General features: G+C 39.5%; 1 protein-coding gene across 4 annotated transcripts in view; it reads left to right on the top strand.

Moving 5' to 3' along the window:
• Window positions 1-23,090, top strand: part of LOC122561627 (dual specificity protein phosphatase CDC14A-like) — a 100,553-nt gene that overhangs the window by 11,563 nt on the left and 65,900 nt on the right. For 2 of the 4 annotated variants that reach the window (XR_006315064.1, XM_043713557.1), the window contains exons 2-4: window positions 6,989-7,079; window positions 7,536-7,611; window positions 22,287-22,379. Coding sequence is in view for 3 of the 4 variants with exons in the window: in XM_043713557.1 (XP_043569492.1) it covers window positions 6,989-7,079; window positions 7,536-7,611; window positions 22,287-22,379 (260 nt within the window). In the remaining variant the exon portion in view is untranslated. Of the gene's footprint in view, window positions 1-6,111; window positions 6,211-6,366; window positions 6,715-6,988; window positions 7,080-7,535; window positions 7,612-22,286; window positions 22,380-23,090 lie in introns of those variants that run through there. The other 2 variants (XM_043713579.1, XM_043713565.1) reach the window with 2 other exon arrangements.

Raw genomic sequence — 23,090 nt, 5'->3', positions numbered from 1 at the left:
AGAGGGAGTGGTAGAAGGTTGTTTTTCAAACTGGAGGTCCATGACTAGTGGTGTTATGCAGGGATCTGTACTGGGACCTCTGCTGTTTGTGATATATATAAATGACTTGGATAAAAATGTAGATGAGTGAGAAATACGTTTGTAGACAATTCGAAGATTGGTGGAGTTGTGGATGGTGTAGAAGGTTATCAAAGGATATCTTCAAATACAGATCAGTCGCAGATATGAGCGGAGAAATGGCAGATGAAGTTTAATCCAGGTAAATGTGAGGTGCTGCAGTTTGGGAGATCAAATGTTAAGGAAAAATATACAATTGCTGTCCTGAACAGCAATGATATACAGAGGGATCTTGGGGTTCCAGACTATAGCTCCTTGAAAGTGATTATGCAAGTAGGTTAGGTGATGAAGAAAGAGTATGGCATGCCTGCTTTTATTGGTCGGGGAATTGAGTGCAAGAGTCAGGATGTCATGTAGAAGCTTTATAAGATGTTGAGTAGGCCACATTTGATTCTGGTTGCCACATTACAGGAAGGATGTGGAGGCTTTGCAGAGGGTACAAAAGAGGTTTACCAGGATGCTGCTTGGATTAGAGGGTATGAACTATAAGGGGAGGCTAGAAAATCTCAGGTTTTTTTCTCTGGAGCGTTGGAGGCTGAGGGGGGAAATTGAAATTGAGATGCATAGATAGGATTAACTGTCATAATCTTTTTCTCAGAGTTCAAATATCTAAAACTAGGGGGCATGCATTTAAGGAAAAAGGAAGAAAGTTCAAAGGAGATGTCTGGGGCTAATTTTTATTTATACAGAGTGGGTAGAATGTGGAACGTGCTGCCAAGGGTGGTAGTGTAGGCCGATAATGATGGGGCATTTAAGAGACTTTTAGAAAAACACATGAATATGCAAGGATTGGGAGGATATGTTCCAAGGGCAGGCAGAAAGGATTTTTATTGTCATGATTATCAGAACATCATGGGCCAAAGGGCCGGTTTCTTTGCTGCACAGTCGGTTCTGATATAACACAATAGTTCCGTTCTCATACTATCTCGCATTATAAGAAAATTGCACGATAGCCGTGCCATATAAATTAATAGGGCCAGAATCACATTATAGCCAATATAGGAAGTTTGCATTCTACAAATAATGGTCCAAATTATTCAATCGCTTTATAGCCAATTTGCACTTAAGAAATACGCATTATAGCAGAATAAACTGTACATTTCTATGTTCGTATCTAAGTATGAGAAGAATAAATATTTTTTAAGTGGATGATGGAGTCTGTGCTGTGAAAGGAGGGTAGTTTAGGATAGTTTCAGCAATTGTTTCAGCTCTGCTGAGTGGAGTTCCTTATCCTAGTTGTTATCCACTTTCAAGCATGTTTTTAGATCAGGATAGGATGGAGCCCGCTCGTGTCATCCTCAAGTAATACTTACTATATGGTGAAACACACGAATGGCCAAAAGCTAGTGATTACTTGTGGATAATTATGGCAGTATTATTCAGCATCTTTCGAGTCAATAAAGTAAATGCAACAATTTTTATCACTGGAGACAGAATGAGGTAAAGTTCCTGATGTACTGTAGACACCAAATCTCACTAGCAGAGTGCACGAATCAGAAGATTATGTTTCTAACTTTGTGTCACTGGTGTTATTGTTTCTGATTTTTTTTTATTGACTATTTTCTCTGTCAAACAGAAACCATGCAGTAGGTCTTGCATTATCCCTGATATAATGCTTAAATTATGCAAATAAGATTCCAGAATAATGTTTTCAGCTTTAGCTCTTCCCAAAATGAACTCACAACCTCGCTATATTTGTTTCTGTTTGAAACAGACCACAACTACTTTGGAGCTTGAGAATGTGAAAACACTAACATTTTGCTAATAAAAATGGGAACCCATTCGATCCGTTTGAAGGCAACTATTGATAACTATGAATCAAAGCTTCTCACCAACTGCTCTCCCCATCTGTAACACCATTTCTACCGCGTACTCTACAGTAGTGAACTATACTGTAACAGTTTGAGCATGGCTATAGAATGACTGTTGATATTTTGGGGAGCTTAGAGTTACCATTATGACTCATTTTCAGGACTTGACTGAAAAATTGGATACACGGTGGTGATACATTGAGGTCCAATTCATTGCCAGAATTACTGTTGCTCTTTCTAAACAGTCATCTAGTTAATCAAATCTGGCAATGACAGACTTTACTAGAGGTTCTCACAATGTGCCATGATGATATTCTATCGATTCTGCAATTCCTTCTGTTGGTTCATCTTAAGAGATCCACAGAAAAAGAAGAACAATGACATTTGGATTGCAATCCTGACTGGCTACTCAACTCGCTCTAGTCCTCATCTGCTGTAATATTCTCTCAGTTGTGGATAATATTAACCTGGGAGCATGGCATATTGAAATGGTTAGGGAAAGAGACAGTTTCTGTGTCCTCTAATTGTTCCCACTCAATTTTTTGGTCACTATTTTCCAAGCAGCTTGAACAGTGGTATCATAGAATCCCTAAACTGCAGAAAGATGTCATTCAGCCCATCATGTCTGCACTGACCCTTCAAAGAGCATCCTACCCAAACCCTTACCTTTTCCCCATTACCCCACATTTCCCATGGGAAATTAATCTAGCGTACAAGTCCCTGGACACTACAGACAATTTAGCATGGTCAATCCACCTAACCTGCACATCTTTTGACTGAGAGTGGAAACCAAAACACCTGGAGGAAATCCATGCAGTCACAGGGAGAATGTCCAAGCTCCATGCAGACAGTTTCCTGAGACTGGAATTGAACTATGTGACACTGAGCCACCATGCTTTCCGTCTTTGAGCCAGGAGACTGGATTCAAGATCTTCCCTCCCAGAGGTATGCAATGGCATCTCTGAATAGGTTGATTACAAAGTACTGCCAAGCAACTTCTGCTGCTTTCAAAATAAATTACATGATAATGTACCTTTCTGTGAAACCTTTCTGCATACAAATTTGCTGCTATGTTGATTTAGTTTTCAAATAGTCACTGCTGCATTGTTTGAGAATGCTTTGGAATGTCCTGGTGTCAAAGGAATGAAAGTTTCTGTGGTTAATATGTGAAGAGTTCTGTTTATTAAAGCTATATCCTCCAACATTAATGTACTGTGTCTCTTAAGTTGGGGTAAAACTGTATGGCACAGGAAAAGGGCTTTTTGGTACTGTTGAGTATGACAAATATGAGTCGTGCTAGGTTATGCCTAACGTAGAGTAGGAATATATATGCGCAGAAAATTAGACAGATTAAGTCTGGTATTGCTAATGCCAGAGAACCATTTCCTTATTTGAATCTATTAGGTCTAGGTGAAGGTATTTATTCATTGGGTGATATCTTCACGAGATGTTTAAGCCTCTCATTGAAAAGTGAACGTTCTCCTGCCCCAAAGAGGGAAATCCTCCAATGGCTGATCTCCCCCTTCAAGTCCTCCAGCATAACAGAGTTAAATGCAGAAATTTTAATTATTGCCAAAATTTCAGCAAAGGGTAATATTGTGACGAAGAAAAGTTAGTTAATTTATCATGATACTTATGACGAATTATGGAATTTACTTGTTTTAAAGTGTGTACAAAGTACGACTGGAAATTCTCAGTTTATCTCAGTCAAGCTTCCCAGCAGAAATTGTTGATGTGCTAAATAGTGGTTAGCAGATCTGAATTACATGTTTGGTTGAAATGTTAGTTGCTTTTGTCTCTTGTACACAGTTTTACATAGTATTTAAAGCATAGATAAACATGCCATTTGGATAATTCTCATGATTCTTGTGAGCTTCTACCAACTATTCATGTAAAACAATTGATATTGCTGGTAGTTAACTGTAAATCAGCATTCAAGATTGCATTCTCCATGCCAACATCTCTAACAGTCTATTTGCCAACTATTCAGCAATCTGCTCTCTTGCAGTACAAATGTTGGTTTTCCACTTGAATTGGTCTTCTTGCAAATTGCTGTGATGGCTGACACCAAAAAATGAGCAGAGTATTGAAGAACACCTATACGCCATAAATATTGATATGATGAAGTAAATCTGGCCTTCCATAAACTGGCTTTGTGGTACTTCTTGTACAAGGATCAGAAAGTAGTGACTCATTTATTCTAAAGGCATTTCTATTTCATGTACAATCATCTTTTCTCAACAATTTGTACATTGTCTGCATGATAAGTTCCATGCACTTTTACCAATTGAACATCTTACTAGAATTATGTAGAATCTACAGTGAAATATGCTTTTACACATCAGATCCCATTTTAGCATTTATGTTCCATATGAATTTAATCTCAATTTTCTATGTTTTTCTTCCCTTGTTAACCAATTTCTCCTTAAATACTATTAGCTTCAATTCTGTATTCTTAAATACAATTCTATCAAGTCACCTCTCTTCCTTGTTTAGAAGGAAGGGCACCAGTCTGTTCAATCTTTCCAGATTAGTATAACTCTCTAATTTGGTTTTTTCATGGGTTGAGGGCTTCACTGGCTAAGCCAACATTTATTGCCCATCCCTAATTGCTTAGAGGGTACTTAAGAGTCAGCCACATTGTTGTGGGTGCAGGATCACGTGGGCCAGACCAGATAAGGATGTCAGTTTTCTTCCCGAAAGGAATTTAGCGATCCAGATAATCGGCAATAGATTCATGGTCATCATCAAAATCTTTTGTGTCAGATTTTTATTGAATTCAAATTCCACCATCTGCTGTGATGGGATTTGAACCTGGTTTCTCAGAATCATACCTGGATGTCAGAATTACAAGTCTAGCAGCAATGCCTCTAGAACATCACTGCTCCTAAATTAGCCTAATAAGTTGATCAAAGTGTTCCATATCTTTTTTCATAGTATGCTGGGTGAAAATGCAGAGTATTATAAAGCTTGTTTTGTACGTGCAGTTTCTACAATTGATTATTTCATGAATTTTATCTTAAATTTCCCAAACACATTGCTGCTGTTAGTATATACTGTACTATTGCAGAAGCGATTTGATTTTCACTAATAGAGTCATAATGTCTGAAAAGACCATCACCTAGCTACTCTAATTCCACTCTCCACCACTTGGCCCATTGCCATGGATCTTATGACATTTCAAGTGCTCATCCCTGCATCATTTAAGGGGTTGTGATGTTTCCTGCCTCTATTGCCCTCCCACGCAGTGCATTCCAGATTTCCAGCACCCGCTGGGTATAAAAAACATTTCTCAAAAACACCTTCTAACCCTCCTGCCCCTCACCTTAATAAAAATTATGCCTCCTTGCAGAACAGCTGGTTCCTTTCCACCTTATCCTTGCCCCTCAATCTATACATGTCAGTAAAGAGGTTCCCCCTACCTCTTCTGCTGTACAGAAAACAGTCTGAGTCCATGTAATTTGGCAAATGGAGTATAATACGGGAAAATGAGAAGTTGTTTATTTTGGGAGGGAGAGCATAAGAACAGTATTACTTAAATGGAGAAAGCTCCAACACACAACACAGCTGGCAACATCTGTGGGAAGAAGGCAGAGTTTCAAGACCAGTGACTCTTTAAAATGCAACATCCCAGTGTTTCTTTGTCTTTGAGAAGTAGCATAATAAGCAAAAGCCACATGGGGATAAAAAAATGAGATCATAGAAATTATTTTTACAGAAGATCTATTTTATTTGTCTGTTGTAGTACACAGACGATGTTCATGTGTGGAATGAACGTCTTGAGGTGGATGTGGATACAATCTCAATGTTTAAAAGACAGTTTGACCGGTACAGTACACGAATAGGACAGATTTGGAGGGCCACGGGCAGGTAGATGGGACTAGTTTAGTTTGTGTTTATTTTCAGCGGGGACTAGTTGAACCAAAGCGTCTGTTTCCGTGTTATATGACTCTATGACACCATATGTATTCAAAATCTCTTCCACTTCCTCATTCCCCATGCCCTCTTCTGTGTCCACTTCCAAGGGACCAACTTCTGCGCTGTAACCAGTCTGTTTCTTTTCCTTCAACCACCTTCCGGTTAATGCTGACAGGGATTCCACTGCAATTCCAATATTGCGCGTCACAACCTCAGCATAGTAAATAAAAAGATGTTACTGCCTGGCCTAATTCTCTGGATTGCCTGTTTTCCCTGCGCAGAGGACAAGCTCTAGGGGAATGCACTGAGCTGCAATAGCGCCACTGGCCTCCGATGTGAAGCTCTGAGATGTCAATACTAAGAGGTGAGGCGGGGTTAATGGATGACGACAAGAGGTTTCCACTGACAACCAACAGGGCCTCATTCCAATAGGCGGATTTGTATTGGGGAAGTGGGCTGGAGCGAGTGTAAATCAGCCAGGGGCTGGCCAATACCTGGGGAATGCGGGCATTCGGCTTTTTGAGTGACAGGCTGCAGGGCAGGACAGAGACACTTTGACTTTTGGACCTTCGGTGGCGATGCGATAGCTGTTCGAACATTGGCACCACTTTTCCGCAATGTTTGCGGTCCCGTGAATGCTGTAGTAGTGTTTGCTGCAAGTGTTTTCTCAGCCGGAGGGAGTTGCACTGAAGGTTGACCTTGGGCGAGCCCCAAATCGGTTATCAGCGTTTGTTTTTTCCCTGAGACTGGGCGCAGTTTTTCAGCTAAAGTGCGTGCTGAAAAGTTTTTACAGCTTTGTTTCGTTTTTGTCTAAGCTGCGGAATGGCGGACGGAGAAGAGCTGCTTAATGCGGCGGAGTTTATAAAAGGTGACGGCTTGTGTAATTGATATTGATTTGGTATGGCTTACATTGAGGAGCAGATTCTAAACTCCGTGGTTTTAAGGCATGGCGGTTTTAAATTTTAAATGGTTCCAAGTTAGGCAGCAGCCTATCGCGAAGCGCCTGAACCATGGATGTGGTTGTTTGTGTGGGTGAAGACAGACGCTTTGCTACTTCATGCAGTTTGTAAATGTGCAGCAACGGTATATCCTTAATGGGGCACGGTCAATGCTGTTTATCTCTTCTGTTACTTGTGTTTCAGATCGGCTGTATTTTGCTATTCTTCGACATAAGCCCAAAAACACAGCGAATACGCACTATTTTAGCATTGATGACGAACTTGTATATGAAAAGTGAGTATATTTTCGAGACTTACATTTAAAAAAAAACCAGGAAGACTTTTTTTGAAATGTCACTTTTAAAAACTCAGATGTACCTCAGTTACTGCGCAGCATCGCCCTAGATATGCCAGAACTATCCTTTTGATTTAAAAAGTTGGTTCTAGTCAATTTAGACATACTTTCACTTTAACCAAGTCATTATGTCAAATTTGCTTCTGAACGGAAGGATTAACAGTCTTTCTCGCTGCGTTTCTATAGTTAAGACCAATCCTTGTTACATTAATTCATCAGTGTGGTTAAAACGCAGTGTGATTTTAAACTAGCGAAACCCCTAAAAACGTAAAGGGGTGCTAAAGAAGTATTCTGTCGTGATAGCATTTACAACAGTGTGGGACAGACTTGATGGACCAGCTGGTATTTATCTTTAATGTGAACTTGCATGTTTCTTCATTACTTTTTATTTTCCAGTTTCTATGCAGATTTTGGTCCTCTGAACATGGCCATGTTATACAGATACTGCTGCAAACTAAACAAAAAAATAAAGGTAAATTGAAATGAGTTTTTCTAAATGTGCTTTTAAACAAATGTCAAGAGCTCCACGGCTAAGATTTCAAGATAGCCACCATAGTTAGTGTGCAAGTGAGAAAAGTTACAGAAGATGTCCGGGTTTTCCAGGAGAGATTTTCAAGTTGAATTTGTGTGCATTGGTTGATCATTGTTCAAAAAATACCTGCGGTCATTCCAGTGTAGGCTAAATTTCTCCTTTTAACAGTGGAGTACTGAAATGTGAACTTTATCCACCCATTCAAAAATGTTACCCCTCACCTGAGGAGTTGCTGAGACTTGAACCTGGCCCTCCTTGCTCACAGGCAAGGGCACCATGGGGCTGCTGTTGGGTAGCTTGGCTAAGTGTGCTATAAGTGCAGAACAGGAGAGTTTTAGTCAATGTAATTGAATAATTGCCTATGCATTGCACATGTGATTCACTACTTGGTGTTGTCGTCAGATAATCACCTGAGGATTATCAGATTGGGGGAAGGAGATGGTGGTGGAGAGGAAGGTGCATAATTCAGTGTTCTTCTGAAAGTGACTTGTTTCTTTTGTTTCCACCGAATATTAAACTTTATAATGGGAACTGTTTAAGTAATTTTTTTTTTGTCCTGTAATTGTATCTTCCTGCAGTGTTGGCACTGAAGTCCATACTTTTGGAGGATGGAGGAGGGTTTAATTATATCCAATAAGTATTTTTTTTAAATGCCAGCATTTCCTGGTTTAAATGTGGGCATAAAAATGTTTAATTGTTTAGATCATGATGTTTCATACATGGATTATATAGTCTGCATTTATTGTTTTGCAAGGTTCGATTTTATATATTTCATTTTAGAACTGATTCTCCATGACCATCCATCAAAACTAGGTGGAGGAAAAACACCAACTTCTGCATGTTTGAGGAAAACGTGATCTAATATAGTCTGATTACTTGACTACAGTTAAAATTATACATTTAAAAACAATAAAAATCTGATTTTTAAGTTGGTGAGCTTTAAGAATGTGTGGAATTATCAATTTTTTTTTTACATTTACAATTTCTCCACTTGGGTCAGTTCTCCAGCTCTGGCTACATTCTCGTAAATCACCTCTGCACCCTCCCCAGAGCAACTATATCCTTCCTGTAATGTGGTGACTGGAACTGCACATAGTATGCCTGTTGTGGCCTCACCAGTGTCTTATACAGTTTCATCATTGTAATCTCTACATTTTGTATTCTGTATCTATGCCAATGAAGGACAGCATTCCATATAGAACATAGAACAATACAGCACAGAACAGGTCCTTCGGCCCTCTGTTGCACCGACCTGTGAACTATTCTCAGCTCATGCCCCTATACTATTCCATCATCAACCATGTGCTTATCCAAGGATTGTTTAAATCTCCCAAATGTGGCTGAGTTAACTACATTGGCAGACAGGGCATTCCACGTCCTTACCACTCTGAGTAAAGAACCTGCCTCTGACCTCTGTCTTAAATCTATCACCCCTCAATTTGTAGTTATGCCCCCTCGTACAAACTGACGTCATCATCCTAGGAAAAAGATTTTCACTGTCTACCCTATCTAATCCTCTGATAATTTTGTATGTCTCTATCAAATCCCCTCTTAGCCATCTTCTTACCAATGAGAACAGGTTCAAGTCTCTCAGCCTTTCCTCATAAGACCTTCCCTCCAGACCAGGCTATATACTGGTAAATTTCCTCTGCACCTCTTCCAATGCTTCCACGTCCTTCCTGAAATATGGCGACCAGAACTGTACACAATATTCCAAGTGTGGCCGCACTAGCATTTTGTATAGTTGTAGCATGGTATTGCGGCTCCGGAACTCAATCCCTCTACCAATGAAACCTATCACACCATATGTCGTCTTAACAGCACTATCAACTTGGGTGGCAACGTTCAGGGATCTATACACATGGACTCCAAGATCCCACTGCACATTCACACTATCAAGAATCTTTCCATTGACCCAGTACTCTGCCTTCCTGTTATTCTTCCCAAAGTGCATTGAACTCCATTTGCCACCTCTCAGCCCAATTCTGCAGTTTATCAAAGTTCCTCTGCATCCTGTAACATTCTTCCAAACTGTCCACTACTCCACTGACTTTGGTGTCATCTGCAAATTGACGAATCCATCCACATATGCCTGCGTCTAAGTCATTTATAAAAATGACAAACACCTATGTCTTCTTTAAAACCTTATCTGCCTGTATTCTTCTGTTAACTGTTTAGTAAGACAGTTGAATTCACCGAGTTATATAGTCATAGGGATATATAGCACAGAAACAGACCCTTCGGTCCAACCTGTCCATGCTGACTAAATATCACAACCCAGTCTAGTCCCACCTGCCAGCACCTGGCCCATATCCCTCCAAACTCCTCCTATTTATATACCCATCCAGATGCCTTTTAGATGTTGCAATTGTACTAGCCTCCTCCACTTCCTCTGGCAGCTCATTCCATACACTTGCCACCCTCTGTGTGAAAAAATTGCCCCTTAAGTATTTTTTATATCTTTTTCCCCCTCACCTAAACCTATGCCCTCTAGTTCTGGATTCCCCTACCCCAGGGAAAAGACTTTGTCTATTTATCCGATCCACGCCCATCAAGATTTTATAAACCTCTATACGATCATCCCTCAGCCTCCGCCGCTCCAGGGAAAACAGTCCCAGTTTGTTCAGCCTCTCACTATAGCTCAAATCCTCCAACCCTTTCAAGTTTCACAACAGGAAACAGAATTGCATGCAATATTCCAACTGTGGCCTAACCAATGACCTGTACAGCCACAACATGACCTCTCAACTCCTGTACTCAAAACTCTGACTAATAAAGGAAAGCATACCAAACTATTCTATCTACCTGCAACTCCACTTTCAAGGAGCTCTGATCCTGCACTCCAAGGTTTCTTTGTTCAACAACACTCCCTCGGACCTTACCATTTAGTGTATAAGTTCTCCTAAGATTTGCTTACATACAATGCAGCACCTCTCATTTATCTGAATTAAACTCCATCTGCCACTTCTCAGCCCGTTGGCCCGTCTGATCAAGATCCTGTTCCTTCTTCGCTGTCCACTACACCTCCAATTTTGGTCTCATCTGCAAACTTACTAATATACCTCTTATGTTCACATCCAAGTCATTTATGTAAATGACAAAAAGTAGTGAACTCAGCACCGATCCTTGTGGCACTCCACTGGTCACAGGCCTCCACTCTGCAAATGCACCCACCACCACCCTCTGTCTTCTACTTTTGAGCCAGTTCTGTATCCAAATGGCAAGTTCTTCCTGTATTACATGAGATCTAACCTTGCTAATCAGTCTCCCATGGAGAACCTTGTCATTGTAACCTTGAGTTACTTTGACTCGCATCATCGTAAGGACCACACTCTCTTGATTAGATGTGAAACTTCAGTTTCAGAACTGTTGCTCCACAATAAATTACCATTCTCTCCACCCGTTCAATTGGCTATTTTACATTTTTGATCAATTAATTGATGTATTAATAGCATCCCAGAATTTGATGACATTGTTATTAGAATGAGCTGCCAGAGGAAGTGGTGGAGGCTGGTACAGTTGCAACATTTAAGAGGCTTATATGAATAGGAAGGGTTTGGTGGGATATGGGCCGGGTGCTGGCAGGTGGGATTGGATTGGGTTGGGATATCTGGTCGGCATAGACTGGTTGGACCGAAGGGTCTGTTTCCATGCTGTACACCTCTAGGACTCTATGACCATCCCATGTAATAAAAAATCAAGTTGTGTAACATGCATATTTCTGTTTTTTTGAGATTTTGTTTTTGTGTGAACCATCCACCTATTCTGTTGAGTAGGCATGATCCTTCAATATCTTGTTAAGACCCATCTCCTCCTACTTCAGGACCATAATTTCCCCTTGCACCGTGATCAACAATGCCCCCAACTGCATCTCTTCCGTTTCCCACACCTCTGTCCTCAAATCCTGCACCCCCACCAACCACAACAAAGATAGAGTCCCCGGTCCTCACAATCTACCCCACCAATCTCCCAATTCAATGTCCTCCATAATTTTCCACAATTTGCAGTGTGAACCCACCACCAAAATGATATTCCCCTCCCCACCCTTTTTTTTTTTGCTGGAACCATTTCCTCCATGACTCCCTCTTTAGGTCAGCATTCCCCATCAACCTCTCCTCCACACCAGGTACCTTTCCCTGTGGCTGCAGGAGGTGCAAAACCTCCCCTCGCACCTCTCCTTTTACTTCTGTCCAAGGCTCCAAAGAATCATTCCAAGTCCAGCAAAGATTCACCTGTATTTCCTCTAATCTGATTTATTGCATCCATTGCTCCTAATGTGGTCTCCTCTACATCAGAGAGAGTGAGCACAAACTCGGGGACTGGTTCAGGGAACACCTATGGTCCATATGCTCCAATCAACCTTCTGGTTGCCAGCCATTTCAACTCTCCTCCCACTCCCCGATGACATTTACAACCTGGCCTGCCTTCACCATCAAAATAAGGCCACGTGCAAACTGGAGGAAGAACACCACCTCATCTTCTGCCTCTGGAGCTTACAACCACACGGCCTTAATGTAGAATTCACCAGCTTTCAAATCCGCTCCAGCCTTCACTCTCTGCCCTGCCCCTTGACCTGACCTGTCCATTTCCTTCTCACCTATCCACTCCACCCTTCCCACTGACCAATTACAATCACCTCCTACCTTCATCCACCTATCTTTCCCCCAGCCCCTTTATTTGTTTATTTATTTCTCAGGTCCCTTCCCCCTCCCCTGTCCTGATGAAAGGTTCCAACCTGAAATGCCAACTCCCTCGGTTCTCTGTTGCTTGACCTGCTGTGCTTTTTCCAGCTTCACACTTTATTGACTCTGACTTCCTAGCAGCTGCAGTCCTTGCTATCTCCAACATACTTCAATTATTGAACTGAAGACATTAGATTTCTTGGTGTAGTACATTTTGATGTTACCTCTTCATAGGCACCTTGATCTTACTGATTTGTATAGGATCTTGACATGTCCCACATGAATAGGCTACGTTATTTGTAGATGTAATTATTGATCCACAAATTCACTTTTTGTTTCTCATCCAACTGTTGTCAAGGATATTCTTGGCATACTTTTAGTTTGAAAGTTATTCTGTCCTTGTTTTTATTCAAAATGCATTATCAACAGCACAAAATTAAAGTGACTGAGAAACTCCGCATTTGTAAAGAGAAAAATCTACATTAGTGTTTCAAGTTAGATGGCTGGTCTTCAGAACCCCTGTATTCCTGAATTTTGTTCTTTTCTTGCTCATTTCCTCTAGAACTTTTCGGTAGACATTTTTCCTTTCAAACTATTCCACCTGGATATATCAAAATTCATGGGCATTTCCCTTATGTTGATTTGACAAAATGTACTTGTATTTTTGCCATTGTCTGTGATGTATCAGTAGAAATTAGTAATTTTTGCTTTTGGATCTTTTGACAGAGTGAGACTGCGTGAACCTAGTTGCTATCTGTAATCCTAGACACTTTTTAATCCATAAGGCAGCCACACCATTTCCTGAAATCCCTGCAGGACTTTAATTGATTTGGCCCACTTAACTACATATGTACAATTCTTCTTTTGGTAACAATTAAACTATTCATACAATTTTCAAGGATAGATTCTGATATGTTTCTTAAGATCAGAGGGTAGTGATTGATGGGAAATGTTCATCCTGGAGTTCAGTTACTAGTGGTGTACCACAAGGATCTGAATTGGGTCCACTGCTGTTTGTCATTTTTATAAATGACCTGATGAGTTAGTAAATTTGTGAGTGACACTAAGGTCGGCACAGTTGTGGATAGTGCTGAGGGATGTTGTAAGTTACAGAGGGACATAGATAAGCTGCAGAGCTGGGCTGAGAGATAGCAAATGGAGTTTAATGCAGAAAAGTATGAGGTGATTCACTTTGGAAGGTGTAGCAAGAATACTGGGCAAATGGTAAAATTCTTGGTAGTGTAGATGAGCAGAGTGATCTCAGTGACCATGTACATAGATCCCTGAAAGCTGCCACCCAGGTTGATAGGTGTGTTAAGAAGGCATGCAGTGTGTTAGCTCTTATTAGTAGTGGGATTGGGTTTCAGAACCATGAGGTCGTGCTGCAGCTGTACAAAACTCTGGTGCGGCCGCACTTGGAGTATTGCATGCAGTCCTAGTCACTGCATTATAGGAAGGATGTCGAAGCTTTAGAAAGGGTTCAGAGGAGATTTACTAGGACGTTGTTTGGATGGAGGGAAGGTCATATGAGGAAAGGTTGAGGGACTTGAGGCTGTTTTTATTAGAGAAGAAGGTTGAGAGGTGACTTAATTGAGACATGTAAGATAATCAGAGGGCTAGATCAGGTGGACAGTGAGTACCTTTTTCCTAGGATGATGGCTTGCATGAAGGAGCATAGCTTCAACTTGAGAGATGATAGATATAGGACAGATGTCAAAAGTAGTTTCTTTACTCCATGTACTAGGGGTGTGAAACGCACTGCCTGCAACAGTTGTACACTCGCCAACTTTAAGGGAATTTATATGGTCACTGGATAGGCATATGGATGAGAATGGAATAGTGTTGGATAAATATGCTTCAGATTGGTCTCTCAGGGTGGCAGAACATCAAGGGCCGAAGAGTCTGTACTGCGTTGTAATGTTCGATGTTCTATCAAGCCAGTAGCTGGTCTCTGTTCTCACATACGTTTGATCTTTGGTAGATTCATCCTTTCAACAGTTTACACTAACACTGAATTTCCTTGCTAAAGTACAGTTACTTGATTTTTAAAAAGTTGCTACTGTTTGCTTGAAATCAGCATTGAGTCTTGCAACAGCAAGTATTACAATTTGTTCATGGGTTGTCATATGTATGCTCTGTGACACCATGACTTGAATCTTGCCCTTGGTCCCTGTGCCAACAAATATGCTAAGGGTCTTGAAAATAACCAAAGAATCAGACATTGATTCCTTTTTATTTTTCTTCTATACTCTGTTGAGACATGAATGTGGTATCTCAAGTGGACAAAATGGCACTATATGATTTTGAAAACACTACATCCCTCACTTTCTCAGTAAATGAATGAAAGTGTGTTTCAATGATTAGCTTGCAGGAATGTAAATGAGCTTATGCACAACTGAATGTTCAACTTCACCATAACACTATTATGTATTTCAAATTTTGTATTGATCTATCCATGTAATCAGATTTATTAAATATGATAACCTTTGTCTTTTAACAGCAGATAATCCATTTTGTAGTTTAGTCACTTCAGAATGGTGGATCTTTTCTCTCTCAGTATTGTAGGGTATTGTCTAACAACGGGTGTGGTCTTAGTTAACTAATGTTCATCTTGATGTTGATGTCAGAATCCAACTCAATGCTTGTATATGATGTTTTCAGTACTTTTTTTTTGAAATGTGACATGTTTTGTCTTTGCAAACTGTACATGGCAGTGATTCTCTTCTGCTGATCCCAAATGCCTGGATATCATTTTGGGTTGTTTGCTTTTCAGCATTAAATTTCACAAGCACTTTATCTCCTGGCTTTATGGTAGCTCTAAGTATTTCATTTTGCTCAAATTCACTTTCACTTGATCCTTTCTTTCTATGTTGTCTTTTGTGTGCATGGTGATTACTAACATTTTTTCAGGGTTGCTCATGAAAATGTGTATACAGAGGATGTGTAAACATGATTGTAATTGGAGGTATTCCGCTTGTGTGGAGTTGCTGTCTAATTGCCTTTTTATCAAGTAGCATAAATCTCTACTTTTTATTTTGAGAAGCGAAGTAGCTGATGAATATTGAACTCATCACTGAGCATTGACATTTATGTTTGCTGAGGGACTCCAAACAAGGTGAAGATTGGTCAAGGTTTTGTTGAGGTTGATATACTTGTTTCCATGACACTGAATCTGCTCTTGTTCGTGACAATAAATAAGTTTTCATCCATATACACCTTGTCTCTGTGGCACTGCTGAATATTTAGGCATATTAAGAAGGTCATAAAAGTTTGGCATTGAAGTTGTTTCCATGGTGAACAGATTTTTATGTCCTATCAAACAGTGAATTCCTGGGAACTATCCTTTTTTGCATTTTTAAGTTTTGTTTGGTTTTGACAAGTTGACACCAAAATTGGAGGTGTAGTACACAGTGAAGAAGGTTACTTCCGAGTACAATGGGGCCTTGCTGAGATGGGCCGATGCGCCAAGGACTGGCAGATCCTTGAAAAATGTGAGGTACTGCATTTTGGTAAGGCAAACCAGGGCAGGGTTTGTACAATTAATGGTAGGGTCCTGGGGAATGTTGCTGAAAAATGTGACCTAGGGGTGCAGACGCATAGGTCTTTGAAAGTGGAGTCGCAAGTAGACTGGGTGAAGAAGGTGTATTAGTACGCTTGCCTTCATTGGTCAGTGCATTGAGTATAGGAGTTGGGATGTCAAATTGCGACAGTACAGGACAGTTTTAAAATAATGTTCAATTCTGGTCTCCCTGCTGTAAGAAGGATGCTAAGAAGCTTGAAAGGGTTCAGAAAAGATTTACAAGGCCGTTGCTGGGGTTGGAGGGTTTGAGCTATAAGGAGCTGCTAAATAGGCTGGGGCTTTTTTCCCTGGAGCATTACAGTCAGAAGACTTGAGCTTTATAAAACGATGAGGGGCATAGATAAGATGAAGAGCCAAGGTCTCTTCCCCCAGTGTTGAAGAGTTTAAAACTACAGGACATAGGTTTAAGTTGAGTGGGGAAAGAAGTAAAAGGGACCTAAGGGGCACCTCTTTCACGTAGGGAATGTATGGAGTGAGCTGTCAAGGAAGTGTGAAGGCTGGTACAGTTACAACATTTTAAAAGGCATCTGGATGGGTATATGAATAGGAAGGGTTTGGGGGGATATGGGCCAAGTACTGGCAAATGGGACTAGATTAATTTAGAATATCTGGTCAGCATGGATGAGTTGGACCAAAGGGTCTGTTTCTGTATTGTATAATTCTATGACTGATTCTAATTCACTGCTAACTTTCATGTGCTGGACCTGACAAAATATATTCAGCGTGTGGAATGGCAACACAGTGGTGATCTCATTTCAAGCTTAGTGAAGACTTTTTGAATGTTTTTACTTGTAGATTCTCTAAGCTGCCTCTATTATGTGCAATAGCCAATTTTCAGTTTTCTGATTTGCTTCTCACTTCATGTATCAGAAGATCGAACATGCTCAAAAAGCAATGATTTAATTTTTGAGTTGTAGTCATTTTATTAGGACATAATTGTCTCAAATTTCCAATTCTTCACTCCATAGGCTTTTTCTTTTGTGCTTGTAATAGCAGTCCTACACATTCACATTGTGAAGATACAAATGATAGTTCTGTAGAGACATCAAAAGCATAGGTCATAATCAGCAATGCTAGGAGAGTGTGAGATCAAACATCTGAGATCCCATTGCTGCTAAAATAAAGCCTCTGTGATGATTAGAAGTTAATATTGACCCTGTAAAATTATCCAATGTGCATTTACAATTGGCTGATCTTGATGTTGCTAATCTTGTGCTAGAATGCTTCAATGTGTCTATTAATAAGTGTATATTCAGTGTATTTTTCTGAATTTCAAACCTAAAATGCAGTCTACAGAAAGTAGACAAAGACTTTCCAAAAATGTCATAACTTTCATATTTTCACACTTTTTTTCCAGTAAGATTCAGTGTGAATGCTTTTTAATCAGAACTTTGCATGCAATTAAAATGTGAGTTCTTTTTATTTTCCTCCTACACTCCTTTGTTGGAGCTTTAAGAGGGCAAATGCACATGGCAGTTTTCAGTACATTATAATTGGTACAATTCTAAACATATTTCTGAGCTGAAAAATTGACCATGACTCCAACTGTGATAGAGCCCCAAATATGCATTTTTTAGCTTAACCTCAAAAGTTGACCACCAATTTTAAGCCTAAATATGTTTTGTTGACAGCTGCATTGACTGATGACACAATCTCCTGTACCTATTACAAAACCATACTGTAACATTCAGCTGAAAATTAAAGGTCTTCTCTTCCTTTAATCTTGAGCTGTAGATTCAAGTAAGTTTGTAGCAATCAATGTTAGCCTAGTTTGTTGATACTTGATTTATGGTAACATTACAGTACATGGTATGGGAGGATGTGCATAATTATTTCTATTTTCATTCTGGAACTAATTTTTTGGGTAGAGAATTTAAACAAAAATATTACAAACAATAACATGGTATTTTCCAGAAAGCCTACAGTAGAATTGAATTTGATAACATGTGAAAACTTAATTCAGTATTACTGAAAGCAGATATTGAGGTAGAATTAATTTAAATAGATCAGTTCTTTCTTCTGACTGTGTTACAATTGTGTTTTTATGTTCGCACCAGATGCTCACGTAGTTGTAGAGTTACTTAATTGTTTCCACACTGTAATCTAATCTAATCTAATCTAATCTAATCTAATCAGATATTGAGGTAGAACTGATCTATTTAAATTAATTCTTTCTTCTGACTGTGTTACAATTGTGTTTTTATGTTCGCACCAGATGCTCACGTAGTTGTAGAGTTACTTAATGAGTACAGGATTACTTAATATACTGAGCACACATGATATTTTCATCAACCCATTTTGCAAAATATCCTGTTGTGGGTAAACCTAGGATGATTATCAAGTGCCATGCTTATCTTGGGATGACTGTGCGATAAATGAATCAGTCAACATTTACCTTTGATAACGTAGGCAGTTAACAAAGGACCATTTTTTTAAAGGGTGTATTTAAGAACAACACCGATAAGTGGAGTGTTGCAGTTTATTAGTACCCATTCAAGTAACATACAGCTTTTGTTGCAAGGTGAGAGCTAACTGGGCATCATCTCAGTGTTAGTAGTGAGATGTTGAAAGGCACATTCTGAAATCATAACTTCAAGATCTTTCATCTGAAAGATGATGATGAACTATTTGCAGTAAGGTGTAAGATATAGCTCGAGTACAAACATGAATCATGTGACATCATGCATCTCTCACTCCTGAAATTTGCTCTTCAATTGAGCATGGATCTGATTTCCTGCTAAGCTGAGCAGGTGCAGATGGATCATGGTGGCCATTTTTGCACTGATAACACACCCTTTGCAATTAAAAATGTGTATCAAGAAATTCATTAAAAGAAGTCATCCACAGGTGTGGTTTGGCTGTGTTTTTAGACCTGGTGAATATTATTAAATTTGAAATTATGATGCCTAGTATATATTGATTCCTTATTCTAAAGCTACTTCACATGGCATTATATTAAGCTGCTATCACAAAAGCTGCTTTTTAAAGATTAGATTACCTACAGTGTGGAAACAGGCCTTCGGCCCAACAAATTCATACCGACCCTCCAAAGAGTATCCCACCCAGACTTCCCTGCATTTAACCTGACTAATGCACCTAATACTGTGGGCAACTTAGCATGGCCAATTCACCTAATTTGCACATCTTTGGACTGTAGGAGGAAACCGGAGCACCCAGAGGAAACCCATGCAAACACTGGGAGAATGTGCAAACTCCACACAGTCGCCTGAGGCTAGAATTGAACCTGGGTCCTTGGCACTGGGCCACCATGTCGCCCCACATTTGATGATTTCTATGTCTTTCCTCCTTGAAGGCATTGAATAATTTCCCAAAGGACAGATTGCGTTTTGAACTGAAAAGTGATCATGAGAGGGACACTGGTGCTGCCACAACTGTTTTGTTTAAGTTTTTTTTTCTCTTCTTCCCCTTTCCCCAACCTCTTCAATTTCTCTTTCTTTACTCTCCTGATAAATGAATTTAGTCAGACTTGGGGTACACCACCACTGAATGAAAATTGCCTTTGAGGACCTTGCGTAGGAGTATGTGTGTGTGTGCTTTTTTTTTCTCTCCAAGAGGTTACTTGTTTGGGGTGTTGTAGGAGAGAATAGTATGATACAGCAGATATCAAGTCTAAGTTCAATCCTTTACTTTGACTGTATCTTTCCCTGGTTTTATTACGACCATTTGGTTAACTAGATTGTAATCAAATACCCTGACCCCACTTCAACCTTTTGCAATGCCTCCAGTGCCATTCTGTTTTTGAAAAGTTGCAATCCTCAGATTAATTAGCTGAGATCCAGAATTGTCATCTTGATGAGCTATCTGAAGTGCACTTTTTTTTTATATCAAAGATTGAGTGTGAAATCACCTTTATCTACCCTGACAAGTTAAGCATTTATCACTAAGACATTAGGATGAAATTCACCTGACTTTGATGTCTTACCGTTGTGATCTATTAGACACTGTAATAAAATAATCAGATGCTTTCTGAAATCTTGTGTTTAGAGAGCAATAAGGGAACAACTCTGAGTAGGCTGATGTGGTTCCTGTTAGCAAATTGAGTTACTACACCAAACGTTTGCATACAATGTGCAGGAACTGTGGGTAGAAGCCAACTACCTTTTTACATGCAAATTTGGAACATTAATGCATAAAAGTTCTAAGTCCAAAACATGGTGCTTGTTTAGGGTTAGTGGTAAATGTGATAATACTTATAATATGTAGGGTTAGATCAATAGTACATACTGACTTAATTTGGAGCAGCGCATGTTTTTAAATATAGAGAGGGTCAGATTGCATTTTCAGCTTCTGGGAGTAACTGACTTCAGTTTCCAATTATGGAACATTAATACATTTCAGTATTGGATAGCATATTAAATAATGTGAAGAATAAACTGCAGAGAATTCCAATGGACTTTAATGTCTATTTTTGACTTGTGTACTGGTGCTCAAAATTTGTACAATGCTTTCTTGTAAAATGACTGTGTTGGAAAGAAGCTTGTTACTTCCTTAAGAGCTAGAATTAGGCAGATGGTACTCAAACAAGTGCATTTGCCACTATGTGTAACTGAATAGATATATTTGGATATGTAATATTGCAATGGTTTTGTAGAACAAGAACTTTAAACCTGATGCTATATATCAGACCGCATATTTTAAAAGTCTGAAGTATTTACACATTTATGGTATGAAGCTGAATGATACTGTTGAAATATTGATAAAATATCAACCAAAATCTACTGATGCAGCCTTTGGTCATTTGAAGCTAAAATTGCTAGATTCTGACATCAAAATTAAAATCAACTCATGGTCTACCATGTGACCATTTATTCCTACCTTAAAATGTAGGACTCCATTATGGACTCTGTATGAGTCACCCTAAAACATGGGTCATACTATTGCCTGCCAAAGATCCTATCTGTCAACTGGGAGGACAAGCACAAGTGACTACAGTACAAAATTATGCAAGTTAGGATGAATTGGCATCCTACTTTTGACAAGAGGATGTCTGATGTAAGTATCAGTCATTGCAAAATAGAATAATTGGATATGGGCTTATTTCGGTATCACCAACTGGTGTATCTTGGCTTTTGGATTTTTTTTTCCGGGGTAAAGTTTTTCTTCTATACCAAGTCTGTCCATTCCCAGCAATGATATTCACCTTTTTAGCATGCAGTTCAGCCCAAAAATGATTGATAAAAGATGAAGTCTATAACATTTAATGACTTAAGCTCAATCTGACTGCCATGTTTGTTTTTATTAACCTGTGTCCAATGATTTCATTGAAATTGTCTGTTGAATTGTTCACAATTTAAGGGGCTTTTGCAAAATTGGAGAGGCTAGCATCACATCACAAAGTCAGACTGTGTCTCTTAAAGAAGAGAGATACGTTGTGGCTGGTTGAGGTAATAGAACTGGTTTCAAGAGAGTGATCAAGACTTCGTTTGTAGGATGGCTCAGTAGGGCAGAGATGAGCTTCAAGATTTTCCAGAGCTGCACGGAAAGCCTTTGAAGAGGTGGAGAGATGTCCTCTATCTACAGGGAGCTAGGAAGCCTTTTATAACAAATGAATGTACACTTCTGTGGCATTCAGTGTCAGGAGCCTATTCCTAAGGACCTGAATAAAATGGCACAAAATAAGTTTAATGACCTTTTGATGTTTTGGTTGTAAGTTCGTGGTCTGCAATGTTAACTGTTTCTCTTTCTGCAGTTGCTGCCAGACCTGTTGAGTATTTGCAGCATTTTGAATTTTTATAAAACTTTTAATGTGGGAACCCCATTGCGTGGTTTGAAAAGGAAGAGGGCAGACTTAAATTTCTAAAGCATTGTTTCACAACTGCCACGTACCATCGTGAAGCAAATGAATGGCTGATGAAGTATCTTTGAACTGTCATCACTAGCTGACAAATGTTCTATAATGCAACAATGTGAGCATTGCAATCAAAGAGCATTTATTATAGTGAAATAATAATGCTTTTTTTCTGGTACTGTCTGAGATATAATGGCAGGATCTTTTGCATTATTTTGCCACTAGATTTAGAGCAAGCCTCCATTTAACCTCTCATCTGAAAGACTAGCTCTGATCATGAGGTATTGATGGAGCATTGCAATTTGCCAGTTGCATTTGCCACTTATCTCTGATCCAATTATCCTCTAATCCCATTTCACTGATAAGCTACTGTGATTTACTTTGCAGAACACCATGAAAAATCGACTAGTTAGACAAAATGGTTTTAAAGCTGACATGCTGTTTCCAGCAAAATTAAAAAGTGTCAAATTATAAATAACATTTGTCACTTAGCTTACTACGTCCAGCTTTAGTTGCATTGTGATCATGTTTGTTTTTGTTGTAGTCATTTACTATGGGGAGGAAGAAAATAGTTCACTACACAGGGTGTGATCAGAAGAAACAAGCAAATGCAGCAGTCCTAATTGGGTCCTTTTCGGTAAGTGTATTGTGATCCATTTTAAATATGTAGTCATTTCATAGAAGTGTTATGGGATGTTCATACACTCTTTCTTTCGTTTGAGCTGAAATGCAAGAGTTATGTCGGTTCAGTTAATAGTGAGGTAAGGTGTGTTTTAAGCAGAGCACATAGGCCATGAAACCATAAGGTTTGGGAGCAGAATTGACTCATTCAGCCCATTAAGTCTGTTAGCCATGATCGAATGGCAAAGCATTTCTTAACCCCATCCTCCTGCTTTCTCCTTATAACCTTTTTGATCTGTCTTCTAATTCAGAACCTATCTATCTCTGTCTTAAATGCACTCAATGATGTGGCCTCCACAGCCCTCCGCAATGAGCCTCATAGATTAACCGCTTTGTAGCTGAAGAAATTCCTTCTTATCTCTGTTCTAAAGGGTTTTCTCTTCACTCGGAGTCTGAGCCCTCAGGTCATAGTGTCTCCTAGTGAAAACATCTTCTCTACGTCCACCATATCCAATCCTCTCTGAAACCAACAGAATACAACTGGATCTCCCTTCATCCTTCTAAATGTCATTGAGTACAGACCAAGAATACTCATAGGGCAAGCCCTTCATCCCAGGGATCATTCCTATAAACTTCCTCTGGACCCCCTCTTTTCTTAGATACAGAGCCTAAAATTGCTCAGTGTTCCAATTGAGGCCTATCCCATAGCCTTTGATAGTCTTGATAG

The sequence above is a fragment of the Chiloscyllium plagiosum genome, chromosome 2 (genome assembly GCF_004010195.1).
Source record: "Chiloscyllium plagiosum isolate BGI_BamShark_2017 chromosome 2, ASM401019v2, whole genome shotgun sequence".
In the NCBI taxonomy this organism is placed as follows: Eukaryota; Metazoa; Chordata; class Chondrichthyes; order Orectolobiformes; family Hemiscylliidae; genus Chiloscyllium; species Chiloscyllium plagiosum.
The sequence above is the reverse complement of the archived record's forward strand: the minus strand, read 5'-3'. Positions and strand labels throughout refer to the sequence as shown.